This window comes from Patella vulgata, chromosome 8, assembly GCF_932274485.2.
Source record: "Patella vulgata chromosome 8, xgPatVulg1.2, whole genome shotgun sequence".
Classification (NCBI taxonomy): Eukaryota; Metazoa; Mollusca; class Gastropoda; family Patellidae; genus Patella; species Patella vulgata.
In genome coordinates this window covers 22,431,219-22,445,346 of record NC_065886.2, presented here as the reverse complement: position 1 = coordinate 22,445,346, position 14,128 = coordinate 22,431,219, and the positions used below count along the sequence as shown (strand labels likewise).

Genomic DNA, 14,128 nt, shown 5'->3' with positions numbered 1-14,128 from the left:
ATTCTTGAAGTAGATAGTTCTCTGTGCGGAGTGTGCGCAAATGGTAAGTGAGACTTGTTGTAGTTATTTGCCAATCCGTACAACCGGAAGTAAATGTAACGTGCATGGCGGACAAAGTATATAAAACGTCCTGAGTGTTTTATTTATTTAGAATTTTATCATATTATTCATATTTCGAAGATTATCCAGTCATGGCACTCACAGAGGTTAAAGTCGTATTATATTTTTGTTGATCAGTTTGACTATTTTTCGTATGATCTCATTGTTTAGATGAAGAACGTCAATATTCTGACTGTTGAGTTGTTGTTTTTATGAAAAAAAGATCAAATTTATGCCCATTCTACTTGCTTTCAATTTGAGCTACGGGACTTTATACACACAGATACATAAGTTTTATCTGTCTAGAAATCTAAATTCTAATTTCAAATGTAATTTTGAAATAAATTATTTTTGTTCTCACTCATTACAATTCCCATTCTTTCATCTACTTGTAGTTTACGGTACGGTACCGGTAAATGCATACAAATTCATGGAGTGGTTACAGAGTCCTCCCACCAATTTTTTCTAACATTAAACCGTACCAGATCTCTGTCTCAAAATCTAGCCCACAACACTTATCTAGTTTGAACAATCTGACATGAAATCTCCAGTAAGAGAAGGAGATATAGAAATGGTTACACTACTGATGTCTTACGTCTTACTCCAGCCACAGTAGTGGACTGTCCTAGGGCCTTCCTTTGCACAAGTTTTGTAGTCATTTGACTACAAAAAAGTTACTGACCTGTAACTCCCTTAATTTCCAATTACACTGACCCCAAACTGTACTGTACATAGCTTAACATATAATAAACCAATTCCCATTGAGATAAAGGTGAAACCTTGCCGCATAATTATATGATTTGATTAAACTCAACTGCTATGCAAAATTTCTGTTCAGTTAAAATGGCCGCCATACCAAAATCTCTTGATATTATATCACTCGAAAATACAGAAAAACTATTCGGTATGATGAAATTAAGATTTCTGTGTTCCACTCTTCACGTTTTGTAACACAATCACTTATTTCCATGCAAGCAATGATATGTGTTGAAAATTTTGCAACTGAACCTAATTTTACTTGCGTAAAGAGTCGTATAGTGTATCAATTGCAGCCATAGATAAGAATTATCTCGGCTAAAAATTGCAGCTAAAGGAGATAATGCTGTACAGGACTGCACGGCTGAATAATCAGTAGAGTCAGTAAGGCCTATTGCCTGTTTAAAGCATAATACTCTCTTTCTTATTTGAAAATATCAATGTTCATTCCATTAAATCTTTGTCTTTAATTTCAGGATGTTCAGAAACATTCAGTTCACACGCTGGTTTTCAGATCATTGAAGAGAACACATGATATGTTCATATCAGATCAAGGCAGTTTACCTTGTAAAGATGACAAAAGGTCAGTTAAAAATATAATTCTTTATGGAACAGTCTGAAAATAAGCCCTAAGTTTTGTAAGCGTCAGTTGATTTGATGGCTTCCAACTTAAGCTCATGTAGCCTTAGAATTCCATGACAAAAACTTATCAAGTATTTGACAATAAATATCAAATTTTATGAATTTGATTGCTTTTTCTTAGTGAAACAATAAAGAGGATGAGTAAAGTTCGTGATGAATATGGACCTGTATTAGACATGCCCAAACAGTCCACAACAAAACAATCTAAAGCAATTGATAATCAGTGGAACGGTAAGTAAAAATTATAGTTTTGATCAAGAAAAAACAATGTATGCTTTCAATGTTTTATTTTAGCTGTTGTACTATTAAAAATTAGATTTTAGTATCCCCTCTGAAAAGCAAAAAGAACACATGTTTGTCTGGAGAGCATCAAAAATAAGTACCTTTAATACACATTTAATTATGCACAGAGTATTGCTTCATAATTGAAATGATGCAATGTTATGTTAATAATTACTGCTTCTTTATTTAACTGAAGTGATAAAGTATGACTCTGAGGTTATGCTGGAAAAAGTAAAACCCGATGGTAAATTCCGATGTAAAAGAAAGGTTTAGGACATAGGTCAAGGTTTTGTCCATGGGGGGGGGGGGACATCTTCACAAGGTTTTATGTTTTTCAGCATAAATAAGTTGATGAACTGTCACAAAAAAAGCGAAAAAAAATAGGGACAGTAAAAGTAAAGAATAAATTTCACAGGGTTATTACATAGAATAATTACCTCATACTAGGTTATTATGTAGAATAAAAAAACTTGTATACCTGGAGTTAATACAGCAAGAGAATAACCTCTAGATATCAATGGATAATACATAGGTTAATATCTGATGTTTCTATAAGCCCACATTTTCATGTGGACGTATATTGTCGTCGCCCCTTTCCGTCCGGACTTACGTCCGTCCGTCCACAATTTGTTTGTGGACTCTCTACAGGTCACAATTCTTGTCTGATTTTGACAAAACTTGAAATATAGGTTTATCCCCAAAAGTTCTGGGCTGCTTTCGATATTGGCATGTATCGGATCGAAACTTCATGGATTATGGCCCCTGTTTGTACGAAAAATCACGTTTTTAGCTTGTGGACCCTATAGAGGTCACAATTTTTATCTGATTTTGTGAAACTTGAAATGTAGGTTTATAACCCAAAGATCTCAGTTCCTTTCGATATTCGCGCATATCGGACCGTAACTTCCTGAATTATGACCCCTGATTGTACAAAAAATCACGTTTTTAGCTTGTGGACCCTATAGAGGTCATAATTTTTATCCGATTTAAAAAATCGTATTATTATATCACCGTTGCACCCCAAGGACGACTGAGTTTGAATTTCGTGAAAATCGGCCCAAAACTGACCGACAAAATGGCCGCCCTTCGTTCTCAAATAGCGTAAAAATATGGTATATCAAGGTTGTGGACCGTATAGAGGTCACAATTTTTATCAGATTTTGTTGAAACTTGAAATGTAAGTTTATAACACAAAGATCTCGGTTCCTTGCGATATTTGCACATATCGGACCGTAACTTCCTGAATTATGGCCCCTGATTTTACGAAAAATCGCGTTTTTAGCTTGTGAACCCTATAGAGGTCATAATTTTTATCCGATTTAAAAAATCGTATTATTATATCACCGTTGCACCCGAAGGACGACTGAATTCGAATTTCGTGAAAATCGGCCCAAAACTGACAGACAAAATGGCCGCCCTTCGTTTTCAAATAGCGTAAAAATATGGTATATCAAGGTTGTGGACCCTATAGAGGTCACAATTTTTATCCGATTTTGTTGAAACTTGAAATGTAAGTTTATAACACAAAGATCTCGGTTCCTTTTGATATTCGCGCATATCTGACCGTAACTTCCTGAATTATGGCCCCTGATTGTACGAAAAATCGTGTTTTTAGCTTGTGAACCCTATAGAGGTCATAATTTTTATCCAATTTTGCTGAAACTTGAACTGTAAGTTTATAACCCAAAGATCTCGGTTCCTTTTGATATTCGCGCATATCTGACCGTAACTTCCTGAATTATGGCCCCTGATTGTACGAAAAATCGTGTTTTTAGCTTGTGGACCCTATAGAGTTCATAATTTTTATCCAATTTAAAAAAAAATGTATTATTATTACACCGTTACACCCTAAGGACAGCTGAGTTCGAATTTCGTGAAAATCGGCCCAAAACTGACAGACAAAATGGCTGCCCTTCATTCTCAAATAGCGTAAAAATATGGTATATCAAGGTTGTGGACCCTATAGAGGTCACAATTTTTATCTGATTTTGTTGAAACTTGAAATGTAAGTTTATAACCCAAAGATCTTGTTTTTTTTCGATATTCGCGCATATTGAATTTTAATTTCCTGAATTATGGCCCTTGATTGTAGGAAAAATCACTTTCTTCTTAGCTTGTTCTCTATCCATCTCTCGAAAAATGTGGGCGTATCCTGCCTGGCAGCCGCTGGTTGTTTTAACTATTTGTATTATATTAGGTACTGGAGGAGAAAACAATACCAGTAGAGGAATGGAAATAACGCCATATGAACAAACAAGGTTAGTATCAAAGTATAGTTATAGTATCCGAGTTCTGTGTTATTTTACAATTATTAACATTCAGAGCACATATTTTCTATATGGCATCTACTCGTATTACTTATTTAAATATTTAAATATACTTTCTTTTCTTTTATCAGACCAGGAGGGCAAACAACAGAGAGAAGTCAGGCATCCAAGGTAACATTAACATCAAATTCAAGTATCTGTTGTTTTTTTTTTATCTGGTTCTCTTCTTCTTGTGGACAGTTTGTCAATGAATCAACTGTTTATGACCAGAATCAACTGTTCATGACCAGAATCAGCTTTTTCATGACCAAAATCAGCTGTTCATGACCAGAATCAGCTGTTCATGCAGAATCAGCTCACTGGAAATCACAGGGTTATTCTAGACCTAGTGGAACTTTATTTTCATTCATTTCTTTTGCATGTCTTGTCCAGTTGTGTTTTAGAAAACTAAAATTTTATTTAGATATTATATGTTCATGTTTTTATTAGCCACTCACTGGTATTATTTCTTGTTAAATTGTAAATGATTAGAAATTAAATGTATGTATTGCAGGCTCTGGTATCTGTAACAGTTGGTCAACAACAGATGTTAGTACCTCGTAAAGCACAAACTATGCCTAGACCTAACTGGCATCCACCATGGAAATTATACAGGGTAGGTGGATATGATTCATTTAATAGAAAGAATGAATGGAATGGGATTTAACGTTCATTTTTTTCTGCACCAACTAGTCTAATGAAGACTAATTACTAGAAAGAACCATTCTATGGTTTGATTGTCAAGCTGCTGAGATAGCATGTGCCATAGACTGTTCTAAATACTCATGTAGCTTGCATCATGAAAACTGGTCATTATACACACATCAACACTGATGGTTTGCAATTTTCTAAACAAACATCAGATAGATGCTTGGGACTAAGTTAAAAGTTTTACACAACAGTAAACAAATAATAGTTGAGAATTTCTCACTTCAGGTAATATTTTGACAATCTCAAGTTTTGAATGGAGTTGTAATTTGACAGATTTATTTTGACTGTATATTATAGGTTATAAGTGGACATCTTGGTTGGGTGAGGTGTATAGCAGTAGAACCAGCCAATCAATGGTTTGTAACAGGAGCGGGTGACAGAGTTATAAAGGTAAGCAAAAATCATATTTGGGTTTGGGATGGCCTAGTGGTCCAGAGTGTCATGCTTCAAGCTTTGGTTGGTTATGGTTTCAATCTCTGGTGTTAACGTATGTGGCTTGGAGATAGGCAGGCCTTCTTACCTTTGAGGATTTACTCTGGGTACTTTGGTTTCCTCCCACATGAAACCTGTGCATTCACTGAATGTATGAAATAAAACAACTTGTCTGTGATATCACACCTTTAGTGGAAGCGGACATTAAGGCCCTCTGAACTACAACATATTTAGTGAGGAGAATATTCAAGCTTCTGTACTAATTTTCTGGTTTCTTTGCAATTCTGACAATAGTTAATTAACTAATATCCCTGTCTGACTCCATTGTTGGGAGTAAAGGAAATAGCAGTATTTTTTTATATTTTTTTTTGTTAAGAAGAGAAATTTCCCTTTACAGTCATTTCAGTTGACTGAATAGTTTATAATTAGTTTAAGAGGGAGCCAGTGAGTAAGACATTGGTTCCGTGTTCGATCCCTACGTTGGCCAAAAAAGTTACTCAAGATTTTCCGGTGTGGTTCCCCCTTGTCAGTAGTGCAGCACATTGTATGTTAAAATAGGTGGAGCACCAAGATTTTAGTGATGGGCCAATGAAAAATCACAATTTTTATATTTTAGTTTAATCTTTCTGGTTGCCGTCCCGGTTTCCTCCCAATATTTCATCACATCACCATTTAATCACATCTCTATGTAATCACATCAATATGTAATCTCACCAATATTGAATCAATATTTATAGAAGACATATTATCTTGTTACAAATTAATATAAATAATCAGAACTTATTTTCTAATATCGTAATTAAAATATGATTTGCCAGATTTATAAGAGAATTTGTATTTTATTTTTTCAATCTTTATTGTTTGTAGATCTGGGATTTAGCGTCTGGTACGTTAAAGTTATCTTTGACCGGACATATTAGTACAGTACGAGGTGTGGCGGTCAGCACTCGTAATCCTTATTTATTCTCATGTGGTGAAGATAAACAAGTTAAATGTTGGGATCTCGAATATAACAAGGTTAGTTGTATCATCTGGTTTTGTAGTGTTTTCTGACTTTTCATCTGTGTACTTTCTTGATGGGGAGCTGAGGTGGCTAAGTAACGATATCGGTGTTGACTGAGAAAGTTCCTTAGAATTTTCTGGTCTGGTTTTCCCTAGTCAGCGGTTCAGGACGGAGGACCTCACAAGGAAAAATGTCTAGTTGTTTAGATGGTGTGAAAAACCAAGATTCCTCTGGCAGTATGTAATAAATGTAAATAAGAGTAGTCTATAGTGCCACTGTCAGCCATCAGGGCAATATTCCTTTCATAGCAAATATGCTTGTGCATGTGCTTGATAATTTTAAGATTCAAATTGGGGGTAGATATGTTCCTCTGTCAAACAGATTCAAATACAATAAGTATATTAGAGCCAGTGACTATTGTACTGACCTGTTACTACCATATCAATAACATCAAGTAGACTACACCATGACAGACACAGTTTAAAGAGCAGATGGACTTAATCTATCAGCAACAACCTAGATTTGACGCTTGTTCCAGACCCTCACCATCTCGATATTTTTGATGGTATAAATTGTGTCTAGTTTCCTCCAGTTACCAAGGACGGTTAATAAAATGATTTATATCACTCTTTGTATTACAGGTTATCCGTCATTTTCACGGTCATCTGAGTGCTGTACATTCTCTAGATATACATCCAAATATAGACATATTAGCTAGTGCTGGTCGTGATGCTTCAGTTAGGGTAAGATCATTTTTCTTAAAATACCAAATAACCACATTCTGCTTATTATATGATCATCAATCAACAGTCACCAGATTTATAATCCAGAAGTGGGATTGAGTACAATAAAAAACATAATTTTAATATGTAAAAACAATCACAGGTTTGTACACATAGCACAATGTTGCGACAAGTGGTCTCTTATCAGCTCAAAATCCCTAAAAAGCCATGTTTTGTTGGTTATATAATTCTCTAATTGCTAATCATAAAAACAAGATTTGTAGAAGGCATATAGAATTTGTCTGTACATGACTTAACATTAAACTCGATTATTTAGAAAATTAAAAAAATATCGTAAATTTGTACCAATTAACTGGTGAAGCTTATGTGTTTCGTTATTCGTCCAAATTTGTTTGAAGTTTTGATTGCATAACGACAAATTTCCGATCCATTCACAGACTGATATTTCTCTGATCTCTGGTTTGTCTACGATGTCTGTGTTTTGTCATCTTGTTTATTATTTTATTGTAGATATGGGATATAAGAACTAAGGCATGTGTACACACAATGTCAGGACATCAGAATACGGTAGCTGTAGTTAAATGTCAGAGTGCCGAACCTCAAGTTATATCTGGAAGTCATGACTGTACCATCAGACTTTGGGATTTAGCGGCAGGTAGAACGAGAGTCACATTAACCAATCACAAAAAGAGTGTTCGAGCTGCTGCACTACATCCAGCCCAGTAAGTTAACCTCTTATTTTCTATTGGTGGAAAGACAGGTCGGCAGGCAATGTCCACCAGCAATTTAGTCATCCACTGTTTTGATGTTTTTAAAAGAATTTCTCTACAATCCCAGCAAACTTGAAAAAATATCTGAAAAACGTGAACTTTGATTACAAGGGAAATAACTCCAAAAATTATTGATGTCTATAGAGTTCATTTTCACAACTAAACAATGCCAAAAACTCCCAGTAAAACTCTTACATAGATGGCGATTATAAATGTTAAAACGCTGACATGACTGATATAGAAAAGATTAATGAATTAAAAATAAACTAATTAATATTGTACTATTGTTGATTTTAGTCGGACTAAATAAATTGATATCAGTGTTATAATAAATTTCAGGCAGCAGTAGTCGATCAGTCGGACACTGACCTGTCTTATAGAATTTTTCAAGCCTGGTACTGACAAGAAAAGTGTGCCTAGTTGTTCAGGTGGGGTGAAAAAGCTTAAGGTCCGAGCAGGTTCTCCCTCTTGCATTACCATTCATTCATGCTAATAATGATTTGTCTATTTTAGATATAGTTTTGCTACTGCTTCACCAGATAATATCAAACAATGGAAATTCCCTGAGGGTAACTTTTTACAGAATTTAACTGGTCATAATGCCATTATAAACAGCCTGGCTCTCAATTCAGATGGTGTTTTAGTTTCAGGAGGTGAGTCTATCATGATTTAATCTTATTAACGAATATGGGTTTTATTCAATCTAAACCTTTCAATAACCATTTAAAAACAGAGTGTTATTTTATGTGATAAATAGATTATGTGAATGGCAGAACTTGTAGATGGCTTAGTTGCTTTACATATAGTTTGCTATTGACAATTCTCTGTCAACACAGCTGGATAGAAGTTTAAAGCGTCAGAGGTAAATAAAATTGTTAGTCTCAGAATAAAGTACTGTGAACGTTAAATGAAAATGAGACGTTTTATTTAAAAGTAACATTCATTTTTGTTTATTTTTTCTTACAGCCGATAATGGCACAATGCATTTCTGGGATTGGAGAACTGGATATAACTTCCAGAGATTACAAGGAATGGCTCAACCCGGGTCTATTGACTCTGAAGCTGGGATATTTGCTCTTTCTTTTGATCACAGTGGTAGTCGTTTAATAACAGGTGAAGCAGATAAAACAATTAAAATATACAAAGAAGATGAGACAGCTGTAAGTTTCAGAGATGATTATCTTTTTTTTTATTTTAATTTTTTAATTTGGATAAAATAAAAAGCTTATTGAGTACACACCATAAATTTGTAATATTTAATATTTGGCTAGCCAAAATTATAGCTATACAAATTTGAACAGATGAAATAACTTTTTTTAAAAAAAATATTTCTCATTTTCAGACTGAAGAGACCCATCCTGTCAACTGGAGGGCTGATATTTTGAAGAAAAAGAGATATTAATTCTTTCATTGCTTCATCATTACCAAATGTTTAAATGTGCAGGCCAGGAATAAGATGAAAACGCATAAGATCCAATCTCCAGAGATTTCTACCGAGTTCTGCTGGCTATGTATTTGATATATTTTAAAAGTACAAAAACAGTAAAGACATTTAATATGTCATCTATGCTTGAATTTGAAGCAGTGTTTTTTACCAGAAGAATTCATATTATCGTACTGTAAAGAAAATATTCATTTGTAAATAAAATCCCATTGTACAACGGTTTATTGTCTTCATTATCTCTTACCTTCTTAAGCAATCTGATTAAAATACAGATCTATATTTCGTTTTGTTTTTTATACTTTCGATGGCCCTACACTACATGAAGACCTGACCAGTTGTAGCGATAGGTCGCGTCAGAGGTCATACAAGCGGCTTTTGACCCTATGACGTCAGACATTGATTAATCAATCAGCGTTGACATTTTTAGTGGTTTACCCACAGTTTCGTGCATGACATGCCAAGAAGTTGCCGTAACAGATGGTTTCATTGGCTAATACCCCACGCCATTCAGAACGCAGATAATATAACAACTCTTCCAGATCCTAGTGTAGTACAGACAAATAAAACAAAATTTTGAACCATAAAAAACAAAATAGGATCTGTGTTTTAATCAGATTGCGTCTTAAGAAGCCCATCTCCTATCTCCTGACATCCTGTTGATTAGTACCAGATTCTCTTCCATTCTTTCTCCGGACATTCTATTGATCAGTACCATGGTTTCTACTGACATTCTATTGATCAGTACCATAGTTTCTACTGACATTCTATTGATCAGTACCATAGTTTCTCCTTAAATTATATTGATCAGTACCATAGTTTCTACTGACATTCTATTGATCAGTACCATAGTTTCTCCTTAAATTATATTGATCAGTACCATAGTTTCTACTGACATTCTATTGATCAGTACCATAGTTTCTCCGGACATTCTATTGATCAGTACCATAGTTTCTACTGACATTCTATTGATCAGTACCATAGTTTCTCCGGACATTCTATTGATCAGTACCATAGTTTCTACTGACATTCTATTGATCAGTACCATAGTTTCTCCTGAAATTATATTGATCAGTACCATAGTTTGTCCTGACATTCTATTGATTAGTACCATAGTTTGCCTTGACATTCTATCGATCAGTACCATAGTTTGTCCTGACATTAATTTCAAGCTCATTACCCTTGTATTGAAGTTGGTTTTGATCCCAATTTACTTTTAAATTTAGGTTATTCATAAAGATTAATATGCACTGTATTCTCATTTTTATACACCCACTTCAATATTTATGACCCCCAATTTTTTTCAATTCCTAATGCATTTAAGTCTCTACATATTGAAAAAATGTGTCATAGACAATCAAAAGCCTACATATAAAACCATTCGAAAAATATATTTGTGGCCCAGAACAAATCTAACGAGATAATTTACGATACACTCAGTTTAAGGAGATTGGCGTTAGCTGGAGACCCCGACGCCCTAGCTCCCTTGGACATGCATCCAAACACAAAGTTAATCCTGTCGCCACCATTGGGTATAGCCGATATATTACAATTCTATTGCCTGGATGTCTACCAACATATTGTTCGTTTTAAGTTTATTGTATGAGGGAGTAAGATTTGGTCATATTCTCGCGAAGTGACACAAATCTTTTTTATGATCAAAATTTGCGCCGTTATTTTGTAAGAGTTGCTTCCCTTTAAGTATAGATGGAAGATTACACGACCGCTTGGCAAATCGATAGAGCTAAAATCTGCCGTCTGTTTATTTATACTGACTTTCAAACCTCGTACTTTCACTCAGTTTACCCTTTACAACTGTAATTTTAGATCGAGCTGTGACTTATAATGATGCTGGAAATGATGATTTAACAAGAGGAAATTCCAAACTGACTGTTCAAATTCTATTGGCTATTACGTAAATGCAAACGTGTTACTTTTTTTCTAGAATATTCGCTTAAATTACTTGAATATTACTTTATAAACCTGGGATTGGATAATTATGTCATCTATGTCAAAGCCTTTTCTAGAATATTCATTCAAATTATTTAATTTATAGCCTTCTTGATTAACATGAGAACATTAAATAATATGCAAGTGCGCTCATAAATAAATAATGACTTTTTTGTGTATTTGAAATATCACACCTTTATCTATGCCCTAGAATGGAACTAAACGATTTATTTATGTCTATTTTTGCCCTGCTCAAATAGCTATGTCAATAACGAAATGAAATCTAGACCATCTTTGTAAATATAAAGCATAAGTATTTGAAATAAAATAAATAAATGAAACTGGGAATATCTGTCTATGAACTATTGATAAATAAAAAAAACCTGTCGATTATCTGGTGTGTTGTCAAAGAAGTAGTAAATCTAATAGGTTTTCCGCGATTCGCGTTTTCAATCGATAGGAACTAGACCCTCGTGACCAATGCGCGTGCCCTCAGCTAGAGGTCTGACGTCAACAATGACGTCAAGAAAAATTGAGAAGTGCCTAATTGGAAGATTTAGTGCGGTTTCAATAAAGAGTGATCAGACACCATTACAAGAACCGATCATGCAAATCTGAACAAGCATTGATCAGACGAAAAGTGAATAGTTTCTGTAGAGGACTGACCTCGTATTCTATCCGTATATATTTATACGCCTACGGTTTTTGTTAGATCATAATTCGTGCACTGCTGTTGAACATATCCAGTCAATATAAGCCATATTTATCCCTGTCATATAATCCCGGTAAGGGATTATCATGTGTGGTATATAAGTCTATAATTCCCTCTGGGTAATTTTATCAAAAGTATAAGCCTTTATGATATAACGGTACCAGTCGGTTGCAATAACCTACTTTCTCCCTATACGTATATTTAAACTTAAAGCAACGGTATCATAAATCAGATTACAACAACATGATATCTATGATTTTCCACATCTTCCAACGGTTAAAAAATGTCTCGTATGGCTTGATATGGGGCCGTTGGAATAGGACTGTTATTTGGGGAGGTGGGGGGGTACTTTTTTTTTAAAGAGACATCCACAGTTTTCAGCGAAGTAAAAGTGCATTTATGTAAGCGACCGAACACTAAAATGTATAGAGTTAGCTTGTGTAAAGGTTTGAGCCCAAAATATTGAGCTGTTCGGAAATAATCGCTAGATTTGTTTAACGGGTTTATGTTACTCATTTAAGGAATTCTGTTGACACGAGGGACATGATAATCGCAACGATCACTAGTGACTGTAACTGAGGCAAGAATGTAGACATGTCCACCCAGGCACTAGGATACAGGTTTCTAAGAGTTTTTCAATCTGTTTCACAGAGGTATTGCGAACATTATAAATAGCTCTGTAAAAGATGACTGCTTTATCATGTGACGTCACATCACGCGGCGTCAATCATTGGCTTAATGGCACGTGTATTGTTTACATAAGACACTACTAGTCCGGGCAGAATGGTGCCTTTTACTCATTTTACATACCCATTTACACTAAATAGGAAATATTGTTCACCTATATATCTACATATACTTGAAACACCTTTATATTATATTTTTCGAATGCTTAAAAAAACTGTTTTAGAATTTAATTTGCAGAAGGAAAAAAGTTAATATTTGGGGCTTATTAAGTCGCATCGATGTCATCCCTATCAATGACTGTAGGGGGCTAGCGAATATTCACTGCTAGTGATCAGTATGAGAGTTTTTCCACACAGAATTAACCCGTTTGATACACGAACACAAATATACACCTAGTGTTATTTAATTAAAGGAGCAAAATGTGAAACGTAATATTATCCACAATATTCGAAATTAAAAACACGAATGAGAATTCAATATTGGTCCATTTCAATCAATGTTGATGTTGGTATCTTGCCGTGAAAATATGGGATCCTAATATCCAACATTTAAGACATAGTAAATATTTTGAAATCAGTACACGAGTCGTGTACTCTGTTTATTTGGCGCCAATTGTAATGAACAAAGAAAAACATATACTACAAGACAATGCAGAAGTAATTAGTTATGGCTGATTCACAAACGACAAAATAACATGTAGAATGGCCTAAGCAGGTGTAAACGGCCTCAGTTCAGTTTGGACATTTCACCGAATATAATCGATAAGAATTTACAATTATGTATTTAAAAATTGAATGTAAATCACTTTATATAATTCAAATTACATTATTATGTGGCTTTAGACCTATTTCGTCTATTTTAAGGTTCCAAAGAATATAGCTATACGCCCTTTAATAAATAATGAATGTTTAAAAACATAAGAGTTGTCATCTAGGTCTATTATGGTGTTAATTTTAAGTTTCGAATAAGATTTTCTTTAAGTCTGGAGCCATGGCGGCTCATTGAGTAAGACCCTGGCTCGCTAACTTGAAGGTACCGTATTCGATCCCAGCTTGCGGGTGGGGGAGGGGGTTTGGATGACCGAATGCTTAGCACGTGCGCGCTGTATCATAAGGTCTGTCCTTGAGCCAACTGGCGTAGTTTCGGTTCCCGGTTGTACGTTACAAGGAGTAGGGTCGTCTGTCCAACCTCGTGGGTTTTCTCCGGGCCCTTCTGTCCCCCCCCCCCCCACACTGGTTTAAGTAGTATGTTAAGCCCCATTTCATTGGATGGACGACATTATTGTACAATATAGACAGTGCAATACTAAACGCAAAACTGTTACAAACACGAAGACATAGTGTAGCCATTTAATTTATTTTTATTTTAATCGTTGATATCGGTTTGTATTTCAAAATGGCTTTATATATTTTTAAGTTACAAAAATCATAATACAAGAGAATTATATTTAAGTATATTAAAAAAGCAATATTATTTCTTCTTTGATAATTTAGGACATCACCTTTCTATTTCGTGTAGCGATTTAAGGTATTTTACAAAGAGACGCCTGCTGCATTTTTTCCCATCAGTTTATCAACTTAAATATTATTTTATT

The 14,128-nt window shown here is 34.6% G+C and overlaps 1 protein-coding gene across 1 annotated transcript; it reads left to right on the top strand.

Moving 5' to 3' along the window:
* The first annotated feature begins 71 nt into the window (after positions 1–71).
* On the top strand, positions 72–9,410 carry LOC126830072 (pleiotropic regulator 1). Its single transcript, XM_050560287.1, has 13 exons — positions 72–206; positions 1,332–1,438; positions 1,619–1,728; positions 3,977–4,037; positions 4,178–4,217; positions 4,600–4,701; positions 5,094–5,186; positions 6,096–6,245; positions 6,873–6,974; positions 7,485–7,696; positions 8,258–8,397; positions 8,711–8,904; positions 9,087–9,410. The coding sequence occupies exons 1-13, from the start codon at positions 192–194 to the stop codon at positions 9,144–9,146; spliced, it is 1,386 nt and encodes a 461-aa protein (XP_050416244.1). The 5' UTR covers positions 72–191; the 3' UTR covers positions 9,147–9,410.
* Positions 9,411–14,128: the final 4,718 nt, after the last annotated feature.